The sequence below is a fragment of the Glossina fuscipes genome, unplaced genomic scaffold (genome assembly GCF_014805625.2).
Source record: "Glossina fuscipes isolate IAEA_lab_2018 unplaced genomic scaffold, Yale_Gfus_2 1, whole genome shotgun sequence".
NCBI lineage: Eukaryota > Metazoa > Arthropoda > Insecta > Diptera > Glossinidae > Glossina > Glossina fuscipes.
This window is the reverse complement of record NW_023998415.1, coordinates 47068877-47089141: the sequence shown is the minus strand read 5'-3', so window position 1 is coordinate 47089141 and position 20265 is coordinate 47068877. Positions and strand designations below refer to the sequence as shown.

The window sequence follows — 20265 nt, the reverse complement described above, 5'->3', positions numbered from 1 at the left end:
ATTTCCAACGATATTTGTTGGTAAAAGTGCGCCCGAGAATATGCAGCGTCTGCACATTTATTAGTGGTAAGTCATTAATATGCATCAGTAGATTTCCTGCATCGTATATCTGCTTTCGACAAATGTGTATTTGTTTAGATTCTTGCACTTAAAAAAGGCATTTATAGAGAAAAATTGCTACAATATATATTAATCACAATATTTTCAATAATGACGTTGCCGCGTCAAAATTGGAATATTGGTTTAACAGCGACCCGACCATCCACCCATTTTCACACTTCTTCAGCATTGTGAAACCGCGTACCAATCAAGCCATGCTGCATCGATCTGAACAAGTGGTAATCAGAAGAAGCTATGTCTGCTAAGTACGCTGGCTGCGGCGGAACTTCCGATTCGAGCTGCAACACTGTATAGTTCACAAGTCTTCAGTTTCGTTCCATTTTAACAGCTCGTAATATACTATACTTTGCTGATTCCATCACATGCACAGCAAAACTTTATGGCCATAAACATTCCGCTTCGGTGTCAATGTGAATGGCTCTTCTGAACTAACGCACATCTCTTTGGGCTTGGGAAGCAATAAAGTCGCGATATTGTGACGGTTCAAAACGTCTGTATACACTGAATAGCTGAATAGTACTAAATTGAAAACTGGTACTTGATGTCGAGAAAGAGGAAAATCATCGATTTTAAGCTTTGATACTTCGCCTTATTTGATCGTTTTTACCAATAGATATCGCTGATCAAAATACATGGAAGTAACTATTATAATGGTCTCCAACGAAAGAGAAAAAAAGAGTCGTCGTATCGCTTAAAATAATTATAAAAATAATAAAATCATATTCGAGGAGATAAGTAACGATTATTCGTCCCAACGTTCGTGTAACTTTTGTAAGTTTCATGCGTCTCTTTCAAATTTATTCCAAGATCTTACTTTTCTATTACAGTTCTCTTAAAACTTGTATTTAAAAAGTTCTATGGCCAATAGCCGATTAAAGCTGATCTTGAAATTTAAGTATCACGCTTTATTAAAACTCTAATCAAGATCACGAATTCTCCAATCATAAACATATTGACCACGTAACGGTCGAATGTCTGTTGTCAGCCAACACAGCTAAGAATTATACTGATCTAATATTATATTATGAAAATTGTATAAAGAGGATGAAAAGAAGGCAACAACGTCAACGTTAGCCGGCCAAATGTGATTATGAATTGCAATTCAAATATGAGAAAAGTTGCTGTTAAGGCTAACCAATTAGCAATCTCATGTTATTTTATAAGGGAGCCACGTGTCTGGCGGGAAAATATTTTTTTCTTGAGTTAAGAGGCATCCACAACCAGCAGCGCCAGCTAGAAGGGAAAACAACGCGCCTGCCTGTGTCTCATGTTGTGCTTGTCCAGGAAATTGATGGAACAACCTATAGGCGAACAACATCGCCTTGAAATAAAAGGCGGAAGACTTAACACAAACAGTATTGGCTGTTAACTAATCGTTGAGCAATAATTTAAAACCCATCGCATTGCCCTAAGCTAAAACTCTTAAAATGCTGAAACATCTACCCAGTAAATATAAGAAAATATTAGATAAAATTCGAATGGCATTATGACTATTTTAATGTGCGGACAAACGGAGATGTATAAATCGATTTCGGAATGTAGTTAATTTATAGAGTATCGAAACTGCGTAGTACAATTATTGTAAACTTTAAAAGAAATTTTATTCAGGTTCTTTAAAAAAAAAAAACATATATATATATATAATAACGTTCATATTAATGGCTAATAATAGTGTTAAAGAAAGTTTTGATAAATAGAAAAATAAAAGTACAATTTTTAATTATTTATAAAACAAGTGTGTGTTTATAAAACAAGTTTTCTTAAAAATATCACTTAAGTAGTATCATGTAAGTAGTATTGCTATGCGAACTTATTTTATTAATCATTCCAATTATTTGGTCTGAGACAAACTTTAAGCGCTTCCGTTTCCTCTTCAAGATGATCCAATCTTTTCATAATTATAATCTAAAAAAATTACAAAGTAAAAAAATAAAAAAGCAAAAAACGCAAAACCTCTTTCCGGGCGAATTTCCCATACACCCATCATCAAAATCTATAACACATAACCTTTATAAAATAATATTCTAAAATCGAAAAACAGTTAGCCCGTCATAGCTGAATTGAACGAATACCGCAAAAAAAGACGAACATTTTGCGACATTCGATCTATTCACAAAGCCATAGGTCGCAGGATAAATTGTTTCTACAAATTTCTTGTAAAAGTGTTGCAAAAATGTTAGAACTATCTACACAAATTTTGAATAGTTAGGAAAATCGATTCAGAATTACGCATCAATTTCGGGCTGCTATAAATATGATGGTTTTGAGATTGAGAGTTAAAGGAAAGCTTGTGAATTTAAAATAATTACCTTCGCAGCGGATACAATTTCTTTTGCTACTTTCATAGGCATATGTTCTATATTTTTCACCAAATCAATGGGGCGCACTTTCGCTATATCTTCAATCGTTTTATAGCCGGCAGTATATAGTTGTTTAGCTCGATTCTACAAATTTAAATAGATATAACAAAATACAATACGATCACTAATCAGCAATCCTATTTGTAGTTCGCAACGTGTTCATTAAATTCACGTATAAATTATATATATAAACAAAGCTACATAGATGCTTGGTAAGTAAGTGGTCTCATTTCTTTTTAAATTTAAAATTTATATATAGACGATTTATATTAAGTTTTACTTACAGTTTTCACGCTAGGCAATTCCAACAAGGGCTCCAGTTCTAAGGTACCGCATCTATCTATTTTTTTAGCAAGTTGATCGAATAATGCATTAAAGCACCAGAATTCATTTATCTCATTGCATAGCCGTATCAAAGCGTTCGCTCCAGCCGTAGTTTGGCCGGTTAGGCTTTGCAAAAGGCCGCGTTCTATATTGTATTTAGTAGCTACTGTCGGCAATGGCATCAAATTGATTATATCGTTTAATATTAAAACTTTGTACAAACGATTCGATTGCTTTTCTAATGGTCCTTGAATAGACATAGTTTTACCCATCTTGGCAGCGTGAGCTTCAGTGAAGCCTATAAGTGTGAAGAGCATTCGCGTTATATCATCCAACTGTTCGTAGGCTCGAAAAAGAATTGAAGCATCCGCCGAAAATAAGTCATCTGCATTTGCATTTGAATTGAAGGCAACTACCAGATATAGGATGTGAGCAAAATTGGTCAGTATTAAATGTTTTTGAGCAATTTTAAGCTCGTTATAAATAGCATAAGCTTTAACGTAATCTACGCTTGCCTTAAAAGCGGCTTTGCCAATTGTAGTTAGCTCAAAGCGAGAATTTTTACTTATAATTAATTTCTTTTCATTTAGTTGGCTGACGTCAACTTTGTTTTGTATATCTTGTGAGGTAACAATATCCGCTCCATCTTTAATGGATGACTGGCTAGTAGACATCTTTAAAACTTTGTTTCTAAACATGTTCTTTAAAATATCCCTAACCATAGAATCCACCGAGACATGCAACTGTTCAGATTGAACTGCTAATAATGTCAGCCCAAATAAACGGTATAAATCACTGGGACAAGAAGCCAACCCTAAGCCAATAGCACTTAAAACCAATGACTAAATTTGAAGGGAAATATATAAATAAAAAAGAAACATGTATATTTATATATATATATATATATATATATATATATATTATATCTATATCATTGAATTAATAAGAAAAGTTACCTTTATACCAGCTTGTCCTTGAAAATCTAATGAGCTGCAAGCTTTATCCATGGGTGAGAATAACATTTCTCCCACTCGAATATTGTCACGACTAGAACAAATCAAAATGCTTTCACCGGCTTCACCTAAACCGGCGCGTCCAGCACGACCAACCATTTGCTTATATTTGCACAAGGTCATGAATTCTGCGCCAACATAAGGAGCTCTTATTATAACCCTTTTTGCGGGTAAATTAACACCAGCTGCCAAAGTTGATGTACAACATATCACACATAATGTTCCAAGACGATAAGCAGTCTCTATAAATTTACGTTCATCAGTAGTTAAGCCAGAATGATGGTAAGCAACGCCATATGGTATTGTGCGAGCCAACACAGGACTTAGAATACCACAAACTTTATCCAAAGCATCCATTAGATCATCTTTATCACGTTTACGATAATCAAGGAATTTGGGTCTTAAACAAATGATATAAATTAAGAAAAACGTTTAAAGGTAAAAAGGTATGGAAAGCAATTCGCGATAGCTACTTTGGCAAAATACGACTTAATAAAACGGCTACATTTTCGCAATTTTTACGTGACGAGCAGAATATTAAACAATTGTTTTTTGGACAACATTCAGCAACTAGGCCGGCCAAATGATCTGGATCAGAGCGGAGCACTGCTTCGCTATACTTAAATAAAACAAAAAGTTTTTTATTTAAAAAACGGAAAACTTTTTCGAAAAGGCTTACATTAAACTTAACAGTCCGTTTATAAACGAATATTTCCTCCAGAGACTTTTCCGTCAAATTGATTTCCAATATATCGCAACCACATTTAACGTATTCCTTGAGTTCCACAGGACGAAAACCTCTTGTGTAAACATCGGCATTTAAGAATTTTGATAGTTCAGCTAAGTTACCTATCGTAGCACTCATTCCAACCACTTGTATATTGGCTGAATAAGAACAATATAAGAAGAAAAGAAGGAAGAAAGAATTGATTAAAAAAACTAAGAAAATCGCATCGCATATGTATCTGCCTCAAGGATTTTTTCGTTAATTATGGTTAAGTTAATGAACCGAACGATCAAACATTCAATCCAAATTTCAACGTACTATATGTATATATAGTACTATAATTCATCTTAAGATAATTTAGGAGGCAAAGCTTGTATTTAAATGAAAAAGGTCGTCAATACATTATGAAAATGTTATCCAATAGCACGTGATCTGGATGGTACCGTTTTGTTCTGTTGCATTCAACCTACAGGTCGTAAATTATAGAATATTTTTGTGAATTTTGCCTACCTTGGAAGATTCAAATCGGACTACTTTTTCGACCACTTCCCATATCATACCTTATTTTGAAAAGTCATTACGTGAATATTTGTATCAGGCAAATTGGTGTAGGCCATTTAATAGTGGGCTGTAGCCCACTATTATGTTTTCACTTGTTCTACTTTAGAGACGATTTTCTTATAATTATGGCCAACTCTTCGGTCAGTATCACTAAGTTTTAAATCTGAAGTGAATCGGAAACCGATTTAGATGGTAGTGAAAATGAAAAAATTGAAATTAAAGTCTTTTTCTTTCAAATAAAGCTTTCCGTATAAGAACACAAAGCTAAATCGGTCTCTGTATTCCTACTCAACAAGAATAAGTGCACCTTAAGTCATCCCTAAAGAGTATTTATAAACGTCACAATCAATCTAACACAATTCTAATGGGAGATATAAGAATATAATCAAGCGTGATTTTTTTTCAATTCAATAACTTAGCTTTTATTGGCCTGTTTAAGAACATCAACCCCATTTATATTGGGATATTGACAACGTCGCAATTAGCGAAAAAAAATTCTTTAAAATGAAGTGTAGTCAAACCAAGATTCACTTTCTCGCCTTTGAACTTTATAAAATAAGCGTATATTCGTTCTCATTTGTTTTGCATGTTTTGTAGAACTTTATAAAATAAGCGTATATTCGTTCTCATTTGTTATGCATGTTTTGTAGAACTTTATAAAATAAGCGTATATTCGTTCTCATTTGTTATGCATGTATTGTATAAGCTAAAATTTCGTCGAGCACCTATATTAAAGCTAATGTATACCTTCAAGGTTTCTTAACATATGAATTTAATTTGAGATACTATTGTGCCTCACTTACCATTCAAATACATAATTTTTGTCAATAAAATTTCCAAAGTTGATCCCCGTCCCCGTTCACCCACCAAATGCAATTCATCAATAACCACTAAACCAATTTCATTGGCTCTGTGAGCTTCAATTAAACTATCAAATAATATGGATCCTTTCTCAATTGAAGCTATATAGACACTTTGACGTTTTCGGCGGGGTATCGGCGGGCATTTACCCCTGCCAGCTGTGTATTCTTCGACTAAAAAGTCTAAATTAATAGCAAATGGGGACATAGAGCTGACCTGTATAAAGAAAAAAGCAATAATATTTTCCCAAAATTTTTCATTTAGATACAAACCTTCTCCTGAACAATCGATACATAGGGTAAAATAAATAGAACATTCTTTTCTCGACAAATTAATTCGCGCAGTATAAGAATTTCGGCTACCAATGTCTTGCCACCGCTAGTAGGCAAGGCATAAATTAAATTTTTACGTTGTCGTACAGCAGGCAAATTTAAACACTCATCTTGCCATTCTATAAAAAAAAAGACGAAAAACAGTTGTCCATTTTCCTATAGCATAATTATTACATTGGCTTACCATATAAGCTTTTAATCTGTTTATGCTCGAAAATCATTTGCTTTACTTTTTCGGGCAGGCCGTAAAAGTGACCTTTATTAGGAACCATGTCTAGAACTTCGGCAAATAGCTGTGTTTCCCAATTCAGACTGGACAAATTCTCTAACTGCTGATTAAGCTGATTATGAGTTCTGTTTGATTCATCCGTTAGAATACGATTTTGTATTTCTTCTCGTGTTTCATACTGGGTGCCTTGTACAAAGCTATTTGCATTGACATTAGTTTCCTCAATAAATGCTTGATTTTCTTTCGCAACATTACGAATACTAGTTATTCGCTCGGGAACCTTGAAAGCTACGTCATTTAGAAATCTTTGGGTATTCTGCAGCCCATCTTCAAATGAGGAATTGTCGTTTTCATCACAGGATGACGGTTTAATGGATTCCATTTGTCCATTGTTATCTTTTTTTTCAAGTAATTCATTCAAATTAATCTCTGTAAACAATGTATCATTGCCGTCAATATTGGGTAATATTTGCGTTAATGGGGTTGCACTTTGATTAGTAGGGGTATTATTATCCGTAGGTATTATTAACGCATTGAACAAACTGTTATCTGAATTATTATTAAGAAATTGTTGCTTATTTTGCTGATCACTATACACAGAATTATTCAATTTAACATCCGCGAAGAGGGTATTGTCTGCTTCAGACCATAAAACACTGGCATTAGACGGCTCAAGAGATTTTTTTTTCTTATTTTGTCTATCATTTTCATTATGCCGTTCCCAAGACCGCCTATTTTTAGACATACTTGACCAGTTCTATGTTTTACTTAAAAGACTTCAATTCAACGTTTCCATTGCATTCAATTATTTATATTCGAAGGCTTTGTAGTATTTTCACTTGAGCATACAAATTAACCGCCATTTCTCTCACCAAATTCAGCTGATATTCTTTTCTTCTTCTTCTTAACAGGTATTTATTAAAATAACATCGCATTCTGGACTCTTCTCTTTTTTGCGATTTTGTGGATATTAATCGCTGGTATTATTTTCATTTTTATAATGATTCAGCGCTTTTTCCATTTAGTGGAAAACCTCCAAATTGCAGGAAAAATTATTGTTATTCCCAAACTAGTGACAGAATGTTCGTATCCAGAGCATAAAAGCGCAATTCTCGTTTATATTTGATCGGCTTCCGTCTTATATATTTTTTAAAAGACATGTGTACAAATAGAAGCAAGCAACAGATGCCAAACACTCGAAAATAAATAAACATAATTTACACTACCTATTACTATTATTGGTTATTACGATGTAATAACGTATACACATCGAGAAAGGCAATTTCAATCAATTGAGGAAACGAGCTCGAGCTAGATTTACTCACTCATATTCCTTAACTTTTGCTTCAAATATCCTATCGATGTCCTGAAGTTTTCCATGCGTTTAGTCCTTCGCTTGCTTTAGGAATCATTTAAATTGGACTTATGTATGTTTCGAATTTTAGATAATTGATTTTGCCTAATGGGGGGGGGAGACAGATTTTTATAAACTCTATTTTTACGTTATGTGGACAAATGGGTCCCCTAGATCGAATATATGCGGATATTACAATTTCTTTAAAATTTTTGTTTTTTTGTACAATTCTTTAATTGGTTCATTTATGCCTAGATTGATTTTTTAAATTTTACTCTTTCTATATTGATTTATATCAACATTGCATATCATGTCTTGAATGCTAAGTTTTCTCATTTTTACTTCTCAATACTTCTCAAGAATATGGTAACATAGCAAGCGAAGCCTTACATCGCAAAGGAACTCAGAAAATTTAAAATCTTGCCGGAAAATTTCAAATTTTATTAATATTTTACATAAATTTAATATTTTGTAAATAAGTTCAATTAAGAGCATTTAAATGGAGGAAGTTTGTCAATCCATAAACGCGGGATTCATTAAGGATGAAACATGTATTCATTATTTATATGAAATGGTTACGCAATGTCTGAAGCATATAAAGAACCAAGAGGTCGATAACAATATATGGAAATATTTTAAAAGATTTATTTTTCCATTAAAAGACACGAGCTTTAAAACAATAATTATACCGGCGGGTGTACAATCCCAAGATTTAAATGCCAAGACTTGCGTTCGAATCCTTTCAAATTATGTTGTCGATTATGCGCTAAGAGCACCACATTACCAAAATGAAAAGATACTCGGCAGTTTATTATGGAAGGCTATGTTCTCAATAGTCGGTATTATAATTTTGCTGATCCTTTTGATAACGATAAAATGTATTCATTCGAAGTTGAATAAAGCTAATCCTAAAAGCGAAGACGACGAGGAGATTATCGAAAGTGCTCAAGAGCCTCGGTTACTTAATTTGCAAATACGTACGATGGCAGCACTTAATCGTAGCTTACGCATGGCTCGTGAGGAATTACGGCGATTGCGTATAATCCACTTTGTACAATGCGAAGAAATTCTAGCACCAGACGGCATATCTATTTTAGTATTAAAAGTTAGCTCACAAGTCGAATTACTAGACAATCATTTAATCGGGAAAATGCGAACTTCTGGCCGATTATACCGCCTACAAAACCAGCACATACAATATCGTTATCAATTCCAGACAATTTTGTTGAATGTAGTTCTGCTTTCATTGCGTGAGCGAATGCAACGAATGCATTTCTTAATTGAATTTGAGGAAGATTGTATATACGATGAATTCATATGGACACATAGATCTGATACTGTGTCAACAGTACTCCGAAAGAGTACATTATCTTCTCCTAGCACCAGTGCCGCAGTTGGCAGAAGGGGCCTTCCTGAGACGTCTGCATTATTGAGAAGGGCGCAGCCACCGAAACGGATTCCCAAATCCAAAAATAATCGGCCCCCTACCTAGCTGTCAGCTAATAACACCGTGAAACGCAATAGGCGTAAAATTACTTAATAAATTACGAAACCAGCGAACATGCGATTATATAATAAATTAGAATTAAAGTAAATTTTATTATTAAATGTTAACCTATGTTAACCAGTCAATTGGATGCAAGATATCAATAACTTTTGAAACAAAAAAAAAGAGAAGAAAATTCATTTATTTTTTTGATATCAACTTCGTCAAACAAGAACAAAATTGTTGATGTGGATGTAAGAAGCATTACGATTTACACTGATTATTAGAGAAAGAAAAATGCTTTACATTTAAATACACCATTGGTTTATTTACGTTTTCAAAAATTTGTATTCAATTTAATTACAAGACAGACATTCACTTATGATTAAAATATTATTAGTATGTAATTTTTGGAATTTTTCCACAAGTAAAACATCAAAATATTCCTTTATATCTAAATATTGTTGTTCAGTTTATTCATTCTTTTTTTTTTATTATTTATTTATTAATTTTGTTTTTTGTAGCATTTTAGTTTTTTAATACTCCAGTGTGTTAAAGAGTGAGATAACTACAGAAGGAATTAAGATTTTAACGCACAAATACACATAACATATAGTAATTAATGATTTTATATGAATGCGATTGTTTCTGTTTAAGATTTAATTGCTTTTAACAATAAGAATTCTCTTTCCTCATTTCAATTCATAACAAATAAATAATCCTTATACATTAGGAGATTTCTTCCCTTCTCTATTTTGAGTCTTTGATCATTTCAAGGAAAATAATTTCAAGTTTTTTTCTATTTTTAATGTTGTAAAAAATAAGAAAACGAAAGAAAAAAAAAGACATCCTGCCTAACGACGTATGCACCTGTTACGAAATTCACGATAAAATCCAATCTTTAAGTGCCTCGACCCGCTTGTAACATTTACAAATAATCAGTAAAATCCCTTAAATATACATATCCGTATAAACAAAATTCTTCATTAACTTAGGCATGTGTAACAAATGGTCTAATATCTGAATAGCGTTCGAGTTGTAGTAATAGCTGTAGCCCTTTAAAGACGAAATCTGGGCGCCAGTAGGTGCGCTCTTAGCTGATAATATGCACATATATATATATATATATATATATATATATTGTAAGTATATATAAATACGTAAATACGTTTATATAAAAACTTGCTTTCGAAGGCCTTCGGCTGTTTTATGGGATCTCATTCAATTAAAAACAAAAAAATTCGCCCACAAGGCAATGTTAAAAGCTAAGTTGTCCTTATAACACTTTATCCGAAGGACTTTGATATTGTACGCTCTTTTAACATGGAAATTATTCCCATTATCTCTTAAAAGACTATAATTCACATTATCTTAAAGTTTAATAACGTAGTGATTACGATACATTAATTTAGGCAGAGAAATAAATTGTAAGACTTAAAGTCTTAAAGCACTCGAATCTAAGTGCTATCTGTTGGCTTCTATCGCAAACTCTATCGCATATGAGATTTGAGCCGACGACGATGGAGTTGTTAGTCGAGATCTTTTTATCTACACGAACACTAAAAAAGTTGTATGCTTTGTATATATTGATTACCTCAACGTGATAAAGTAAAAAAAAAAAAAAGCAGCGCAAACTAATTACGGACGATCAAAACTATCTTTAAACGAACCTTATTTATTTATAGATTATTAAGTTCTAGTTTTTCGTCCATTGCGCTCGGCTTACATCCCATCTGGCCAACCAACAAGTATAACATTTTCTTCTCAATTTTGCTACAGTAAGTGTTGCAATAATCAATGAAAGAAGCGACAGCCGTAGTCTGTTAAAGTCGACTCCTCTCCCATAATCTTGAAATCGAAGTATATGTTTGCTTGTATTCAAATAATGTAGTAAAGCTATTTGATCGTTACAAGCGATGGTATATATCAAATACCCGGGCTTTCTTCGCTAGCGTGTATGTACATAAGCTCTTAAGACAAAAATTGCGAAAAATTTATGTCGCATTTGATGGACATGAAGAATATGCCTAAAGTAAATTTGAAAAAAATTGCAGTTAGCAAAAATAACGACAATAACTATTGAAATTATATAAAGGATTACATACATAATCCTACGTGTAATAGAATAAATTCTAAAATCAATTTTTCTATTGCATAGAGGGTTCCTTTGGAAACAACTATTAGAAGACATGTTATATGATGTTTGAAACGATTTCTCCCGGCTACAACATTACCACAACTCCACAACTTAAATAAATTTTTGAAATATTGCGTCTGTGGTGAAAAGTTTTAAATACTTTATAGTAGTCTTCAACTGTTTTTACAAACCGAATATTTTAAATGTCTACCTTAAAAATAAATAAGAAAACAAAAATATATATCGAAATTACTTTATATAAATATTGCACTTAAAAATAACAAACGATTTTTTTTTTTTTTTTAAATATATTTTTTAATATTACATACATTATAATAATAAATTTTAAATTATTTCGCTACAAAAGAAATTATAAAAATAAAAATTTTACTGCTCGATGCTAATAAAAGAAAATCTCTTTCTGCCATTTGCCAATTTGCAAATCACATTTGTGTCTTAGTGGCTTTAAATTTTGAACAGAAATCACTTAAACTTTCTTCTCTCCTATTATCGACGAGTGTGAAATGACTTTGACGAATTTACAAGCTATTTTCTTAGGTTATAAATACCTTCACCTATGAATTTAAAAAATTTTAAAATTATTAATTATTCAATTGAGAGATTTTTTAATTTAAAAATTATGCATTAAACCAAACTTAACACAAAATGAATTCGAAAGACAAACTAGACATATATTTATTGTGTAAATTTATTTTACTATCGTTACATTTAAAAGCAGTATTTAAAATTATTAAAGAATGTCTAAACTTCAACAATCAATCATTTGTTTAAAAACAACAAAAAATTCTCATTATTAAAAACAATAATAATGTTTTGTTGATTAAAAAAAAAAAAAAAAAAAGAAAAAAAAATCTGTAAATTAGCTAAAGCTTATTTCGGCTAGAATTGAGTTAATCGTTTAATATAGAGACATATACAGTAAGTCTCATTAATATTAGTAGGCTTTTTCGCTCGACAAAAAATAAACACTTGTTAAACCTAGTCGACAGTCCGTCCAAACATACTTACTGTTTTGCACTACTAGGGAGTACATAATATATAAAAAAAAAAAAAAAAAACTTTATTCCAGTAGACACGAAAATTAAATGTCTTCGACAACTTCAAAAACGTAGCTTCGCTAATATTGGGCTTTTTCATAGAAGAAAGGATACGAAAGTAAAAAACCGTATATAATTACAAATTAATATTCGGTGGGGTATTCGTTTTGCTTAACGTCGTTTCAACGTTCTGATATATTTTGTACAATTTTTCGTGTGTAGGAAACAAAGATCTTACTCCAATCCTCTTGTAGTCTGTTTTTCAATTCAGTCAGTTTCCGTAGGCGTATTTAAGGGTATACAAGGGAAATTTGAAAGAAAGTGAGGACAAACTTGGTATTTTGGACACATTCAAATTCTATCAAGATAACGGCCTCAAGTAGTGTAAATCCCTTTTAATTCAGAAATTACTCTAATATAACTGCCTCAAAGTGCTTCACCCTCTTCCATAAATCACCAGGCATGAACACCATCTAAAATATGTGGGACGAATTAGTCCGTGTAAGAACTGATAAATGCACTACAAGAGGAATGGAATTAACATCCCTGTTTCCTACGCATGAAAAATTGTGCATAATATGTCAAAACGTTTAAGCAAAAATGATATTCCGCTGAATAGTAATTTTTGATATATGAAAAAAAAAAAAAACTAATATTGATGACGGTATGTTTTTTGAGTACTTGAAGTTATTTAATTTTCTTATCTACCGGAATAATGTTTTGTTTGTTTCATTGTTTATGTTTTAATATGTATTCCCTTGTAGTACAAAATAGTAAAATAAATTTTTATGTTTGAATAGTGGAGGACTAGGTTTAACAAGCGTCTACTTTTTGTCGAGCGAAAAAACCCAATATTAATTAGACTCGCTGCATGTGTATATGTATATGTATAAAAATTAAACATAACAAAAAAAAAATAAAAATAAAAAATAATAATATATTTAATAAATATTCATCGATTCATGTAAAAAAATATTCAAAAAATTATATGAATACATATTTTCTTGTTTGTTTGTTTGTTTGTTTTTCTTCTCTCTCTCTCTCTCTCTCTCTCTTTCTTTCTTTTATTTATTTTTTTTTTCTCTCCCTCTCTGTCTAATAGATAGTAATAGTAGGTATGTATACGAAAATTTAAGTTAACAAATCAAACAAATTCTCCTTGAGTGCACTATAAATTTGCAATTGTTGTTCCGGTTTTAAATTGTAAATCTATATAAGCGAAGAAGGACGAATAAGAAGGGAATAAAGTATGTCACGTGATAAGAGAAATAATGGGAATATGATTTTAATTTACCTGAGTTAACAATTTGGAAGGAGAAGGAGTTCTTATAAAACTGGAAATGTAAACGTTAACGAATGTGGCCATTAAAAATTGACAATCAAAGCGATCCATAATACCACCATGACCGGGAATCATATCACCAAAGTCCTGCGTAAATTTAAAAATTATGAATAATGCGCATATTAAAAAACAAAAAAAAAAAAAAAACACATTTCACTAATATTAGTTTGCCCGAAACGATTCGATAAGTGATCTTGGAATCAATCATATTGCATATTGAAGGATGTGTCGTCATCGTTTTTTTTCAATCCAACTGGAATTTCATAACTATAACTTAATTATAGTTACGTTCATAATTTACATAATATAACGGTTCTTGCGAGCTTAAGTCTTCTGCGGTCTTTCATTTCGCGTCATTTCATTAATATTTGAATGCACAATTTTTATAATCCTCTCTTTTTGTTTTTATGTATTGCTCTTTCGTTAAATCATAGAATATAACTAGGAGATGGTAAGTTTTCAACTATTAGTAACTAAGAAAAATGAATCCCCAATTTGAAGCTTAAGCATCGAGACATTAACTAATTAAATTCGATATAAAAAATCGAATATTTTATTATTATTTCAGAAGAAAAAGGAGAAAATTAACCAAACATTTGTAGCGGTACTGCCTGCGTGCTTACGGACTTAGCCTAATGAGGCTGATAAAACTAAGCGACGTAATTAAATCAATTCGCTCTGGAAAATCCGTATAAATCAATATTAGGCAAATAAACTTGAAAGTGACAGTGGAAGTAACTATGGAAAACTCCTATTACTTGATTAGTTCCTTGTTTTTTTTTTTCTTTCATCACTCAAACGATTGTTGATCAAATTTAGCGCTAATAATTGATCTACGAGCAATTATTTGATATTTATTATATGTAATATTTGTAATAAGAGGTGTACCTTAATTTTGAAAGCTCTCTTAAAACCGGAAGCGAAAAAGCCACCAAACGGCCCTATTATCGAGCTGAACAAACTCAAGGCTATGGAATGCCATATAAATGGAAATACACTAATAGTTTTACCTATTCCCAACTGCAAAGAAACAATTTTCATATAAAATTCCATTACATTTTGAAAAACGAAGAACAACAATAATTAAAACTTACCACTTTCAAGCTATAATCCTGCGGAGTAAATAAATAACTTGGTTGGCACGTCATCGACATGCTGCCCAATTCTTCGGAATATACAATGGGACAGACAAAGTATTGATAATGACATAATATGTAAGAGAAAAGCAATCCAAATAAAACGGTAGCAAAACCGCCGCCGATAAAACCTTCCCATGTCTTTTTCGGGCTTAATTTAATTAGCGGAGTTTTACCAAAGAAGAAACCAAACATATAGGCCATAACATCATTGCATATTATCATCGAAACCGGTACAATAAACCATATTAAACCTAAAATTATAATTTTATATATTTATATACATATATAGTATATTTTTTGCGATATATTTTTAATTAAATGTAATTAATGTAAAAAAACGTTTACCTTCAAATATATTTTGTATTATTAAATAACTCTGCGTTACGACGATCAACAACGAGACATGAGTCCAGGCGAATAAACTGAATTGTTTCATATAATATTTCTTGACCAATGACAAAACAAACCAAACGAAGCCAATGCAATAGAGGGCGAATGAAAGAAAGCGATGATAAGTCACTAAAAATTTTAAATATTCCTAAAAAGCAATCGAGTAAAAAATTTGAATAAACACTTATAGATTTGGCAGTGTTCGTTATTAGCTACTATACCACACGATTAATGACCACACCAAAGTAATCAACTAAATTTTCGCCATAGAAGAAATAATTCGAGGTAAGCAAAAAATACCAAGACAAACTTCGGAACCAAGGTAAACCATGTATACGATATACCTGATAGCCAATCGATATAATTTCTTGAAAACATTTCACTTGGACAAGCAAAGTCTAACAAATAAAATTAAAATGTAATAAATTAAAATGTATTATTATCCGATGTTTTAAATTTGATGATAATTTATGTAACTTACAGTCACCATTAATGCCAGCGGTCCACCATAGATAATAAGTGCAAATCCGCATATCATAATCCAAGTAAATATACCACGTATTACCCAATTCTTCCATCTAACAATTTAAAAATAAAAAAAAGAAAACAAAAATTAATAAAACTTTGCTGTTCTCGTTTCGATTTTAATTACTTTTAATTAACCATATAGATAAATCATTCTATTTTAATAAGCCTACTACTCCCTACAGTGTTGTTAAGTGCTACAAGAGTCTCCTATTGAAAATAAGACCGGATCTATCTAAAAGCAAACAATTAAATAACCTTATAATTGTTCTCCATCGCTCAAACTAATCTATCGGAAAATAAATAAATGGCTTGCTTGGGTTCAAGTTAGAGACGATCCATTATATCCACCAACGCGGCTATTAGATCAAAAAAATATACTTTTAAATCTAGGAGTGCCACTTCCCCGATCTAGTCTTTTAAGTAATCCAAAGTATTATTTGTATCACATTTTAGATCGATATCGATTTATAATGTCATAAAGTCATAAATTCTATTAATTATTGTCGAATAAAAGCAGAAGATAGGTTTGGAGACCATATAAACTATGCAATATGAAATTGGTCTAAATATGTTTGTCTGTGCGTCTGGGCAACGTCTGCATTGAAAATTCGCCGCGAAACAAGCCGCGAAATGAAGATATCAGCTTCAAAGTTGCCAAAGAGATTGGAAGTTCGTGTATGCAGGTTGGTATTAAAAATGCGCCAAATCGATCAAAGCGCACGCACGCAACACAATATACGCTGGGAGCAGAGTAAATTTTTGAAAGTTAGATAATTGCCCAATAACTTGTGCAACATGGATACAATCGACTATGTCCAGTCAACATTATAAAGTATCGCAGTTCCATTTTTGCGGTGGAATAAGGGGAAGATCATCATCATAATACTAACTTCATAATATCCATATAATACTCCGTTATTTAATGTAACCTATAAATATAAATCACGTACCTGTCGGGTAAATCCTTTAAAGCTGAATCTAATATTTCCGGAGTTTTGTCTGTGCCTTGCGGTATTGATTTTGACAAATCATCCACAAATTTCTCTTCTGGTAATCTTTCTTCTTCGGAATCAATCTAAAATAAAATAATAAAAAGAGATAAAATCGTTAGAGTCTTACAAGGAAGGTCGGCCATTAAACTCTACTCTACACACAACTTCATTTGATTTGCTATTCATTTTCATGATAAGATTTTATAGGTTGCACTTTAGTTTCCTGGAAAGGACCACCTTTTATGATAATCCCTATACGAAACGAGATCCAATAAATTGACGTACGTGCAGCAGTTAATTTTGAAGGCAAATTTTCTATTGTGAATTAATTTTGATCGCAAAATATTAAAACTTAAGACTTTTTTTGCCATATGAATGCTCACTTTTCACAACGACTCTTAAATGGAATAGGATCCAAAAAATAGACCTGTGTGATTCTATATTGATATAATTATTTTTTTATATCAAATTTTTTATATATATACTCTTTTCTTTAATGCGAACTCCTGTAAGCGGTGATATTGGAAAAGTGAATCTACTTAGCCCAAATTTGATACAGTTAAATTTTACATCCAACTACTATTATTGATCGTATTTTTATAAAAATTTTCTTAAGATTGCATTCTTTTCCCAAATAAAACCTTACTTCTCATTAGCATCTCCGATGTAGCATCGGCTTCAAAAAATAGACCGAGAAAGATGGACCCAGAAAATAATTCAGAATCAATCGTGAGTTTACCCTAAGTCACATACAAATCTTAATATTAGTTTGGGGAAAAAGAAATCCATTATTTTTATATGAACTTCAGTACTTTATTTAACACGCTTCGGATTGTCCGATTTGGGTCAAATATGCACCGTTTTGGTGTATGATTTGTTGCCATTTTAAAGGTAACTTCAAAATGCCTCTCTCATCGAAGTCCTGGTCTCTATTTGCAAAAAACTCTAGTAGTCGATTTTCATAATCCTCCCTAGATTTCAATTTTTTATCATTAAAGAAATTTCGCAATGCAAGAAAAAGACGATAATCGCTTGGTGCCAAGTCCGGACTGTATGGCGGATGCATTAAAACTTCCCAACCAAGCTCCCGAAGTTTCTGGCGAGTCACTGTAGATGTGTGTGGCCTAGCGTTGTCCTGATGGAACACGACACCTCTCCTGTTGGCCAATTCTGGCCGTTTCTAGTCAATCGCTATCTTCAAACGGTCCAGTTGTTGACAGTAGAGATCAGAATTTAGCGTTTGGCCATATGGAAGCAACTCATAATAAATAATCCCCTTCCAGTCCCACTAAACGCATAGCAAAACCTTCCTGGCCGTTTGAGGTGCTTCACCGCTCTTTGACCATGACCGTATCGTATATGATCCATTTCTCATCTCCAGTCACCATCCGTTTAAGAAATGGGTCTATCTCATTCCGTTTGGCCAAGGCTTCGCAGATGGAAATTCGATCCATCATGTTTTTTTCTGTTAATTGGTGTGGCACCCAAACATCGAGCTTCTTTTTGAATCCAGCTTTAAAACTGTTTTATGGTCGATTTTTAGCTCCTGGGCGATGTTACGACTGCTAACATGCCGGTCAACTTCGATCATTTCTCCGATTTTATCGACATTTTCGACGACCGGCCTACCTGTGCGAGGTGCATCTTTAACATCAAAAATTCCTGAACGGAATCTACGAAACCGAAATTGCACATAATTGGCTGTTACAGTATCGGAACCATAAACACCATTCACAATTTTAGCCGCCTGGCTTGCATTTTCGCCTTTGTCAAAGAAAAACTGTAAAATGTACCGAATTTTCTCTTTGTTCACTTCCATTTTTAACACGCTGTAACTCACAACTGAATGCACCAAACAAAAAACAGCAAAAGAATTTTTTTTACTGCGAAATGTCACCTTTCCAACGAGCATAAATCTGAAATTGTTTGATCGATACTTTACGAGAAATCTAACAGTGCAGCCATTTACCGAAAAAATAATGGATTTCTTTTTCCCCAAACTAATATATCTTGTACCATAAGCGACATAGAGTGTAATAATCACGGTCCCTTTTGAAATGACTACAGCGACAAAGTCAATATGCTGCAATATATCTGAACGCATTTTTGAAGTTGTTCTACAAGAAGTATGCACTGTTCCATAGTCGGAAAAAGGTAATAATTTGGACGTCACCGGATTTCTCACCTAAACAATGTAATGTTTTCTTTTAACCATTCTGGCTTAAGCAGATCTTTTCTATCGGTAGTTCATAAATCACTGACGATCTTCCTCTAACTTCATAGAACTTCATTTAAGCACGATCTTTTATTGATCGTTTAAATCCTCCGCCTTAATTAAAGTTCAACAAGCAGTCGTCCAGCATGCCTTCAATCATGGAATGCAATTTTGAATAAGAACTGCAGACATTAAAAAGAAGTTCGTCGTATCAACTTAGTTTACCAACATACCTCGTTTTTTCTTAAGAAAAACGAAGTTGCGTTCAGTTTATGCTCCACTGTCGTCTTTTGCTCCGACCAATTTAGACCATTTTCAATACCAACCTGCGTGCAAAAATTTTCGATATGTCCACCAAATTTAAAGTCAATATCTTCAAGTTTGCGATCAGGAGAGTGCCAACAACGAAGATCATGCAGACAGACGGACGGAGAGAAATGGGTAAATCAACTTTGAATTTCAATAAATTTGCAATAATTTGCGAGAATTCTACAAACTTTTGATGTCACTTGGAAAAAGCAAAAAGCCAAAAAAAAAAAATCGCTATCTTGCTCTCTCTCGCACTGCAATATGTCATTCAGTAAGTACATCTGATGACTATTATTGAATCCGTTTGAATTTTGGGTCAAACGAAATACGTGGAAGTCTCATGACATTCCGATCATTAATTTACAAGTTACAGTTAAGGAAATCCAGATTTTTCTATTGCTCGCCAAAAGCAAAAGTAGCGTCACTCTAACACAATACTTACAATACTTATAGATTTAGATATGATATCAGTTTACGCAAACCGCCCACAAATATGTCTACGATAAGCATATAAAAAACTATTTGTCTGAAATCACCTCCAAATATGTTCCTATAGTATCTAAAAGTTCGTTCAATGCATATATGATTCTGAATGACTAATTGGAGACCTGCTTGCAACCAATAAAATTCCAACAAAAGCTTATATAACCGCCACAAAGCAGAAATGTCCCCATTCCTGTTATGACACATAAGTGAGAGTGAGAGAGAGAGAGAGAGAGAGAGAGAGAGAGAGAGAGAGATGGAGAGAGAGAGAGAGAGAGAGAGAGAGAGAGAGAGGGAGAGAGAGA

The 20265-nt window shown here is 32.6% G+C and overlaps 3 protein-coding genes across 3 annotated transcripts in view; 1 reads left to right on the top strand and 2 right to left on the bottom strand.

Annotated features, from left to right (window-relative positions):
* Positions 1–1789: 1789 nt before the first annotated feature.
* Positions 1790–7273, bottom strand: LOC119631438 (helicase POLQ-like). Its single transcript, XM_038023631.1, has 9 exons — positions 6483–7273; positions 6239–6417; positions 5909–6182; positions 4497–4702; positions 4291–4436; positions 3761–4217; positions 2765–3646; positions 2430–2564; positions 1790–2025 (listed from the first exon to the last, which is right to left on the bottom strand). Exons 1-9 carry the CDS (start codon positions 7270–7272, stop codon positions 1939–1941), a joined length of 3156 nt encoding a protein of 1051 aa, XP_037879559.1. The 5' UTR covers position 7273; the 3' UTR covers positions 1790–1938.
* A 982-nt stretch (positions 7274–8255) lies between these two features.
* Positions 8256–10991, top strand: LOC119632343. The gene has a single exon (XM_038025195.1). It carries the CDS (start codon positions 8381–8383, stop codon positions 9371–9373), a length of 993 nt encoding a protein of 330 aa, XP_037881123.1. The 5' UTR covers positions 8256–8380; the 3' UTR covers positions 9374–10991.
* A 2589-nt stretch (positions 10992–13580) lies between these two features.
* LOC119631305 (phosphatidate cytidylyltransferase, photoreceptor-specific) overlaps positions 13581–20265 on the bottom strand; it is a 10937-nt gene continuing 4252 nt past the window's right edge. Inside the window, exons 2-9 of the mRNA XM_038023388.1 lie at positions 16912–17036; positions 15915–16011; positions 15655–15831; positions 15389–15581; positions 14999–15294; positions 14793–14924; positions 13857–13991; positions 13581–13771 (exon numbers count right to left, since the gene is read on the bottom strand). Of these exons, the coding sequence (XP_037879316.1) occupies positions 13694–13771; positions 13857–13991; positions 14793–14924; positions 14999–15294; positions 15389–15581; positions 15655–15831; positions 15915–16011; positions 16912–17036 (1233 nt within the window). The 3' untranslated portion in view covers positions 13581–13693. The remainder of the gene's footprint in view (positions 13772–13856; positions 13992–14792; positions 14925–14998; positions 15295–15388; positions 15582–15654; positions 15832–15914; positions 16012–16911; positions 17037–20265) is intronic.

Coding starts and splice junctions, on each gene's coding strand:
- LOC119631438 (XM_038023631.1), bottom strand. CDS start 7,272: ATGTCTAAAAATAGGCGGTCTTGGGAACGGCATAATGAAAATGATAGA. Junction 6,418..6,482: donor ACAGATTAAAAGCTTATATG/GTAAGCCAATGT, acceptor TTTTTTTTATAG/AATGGCAAGATGAGTGTTTA. Junction 2,026..2,429: donor AAATTGTATCCGCTGCGAAG/GTAATTATTTTA, acceptor TAATTTTTTTAG/ATTATAATTATGAAAAGATT.
- LOC119632343 (XM_038025195.1), top strand. CDS start 8,381: ATGGAGGAAGTTTGTCAATCCATAAACGCGGGATTCATTAAGGATGAA.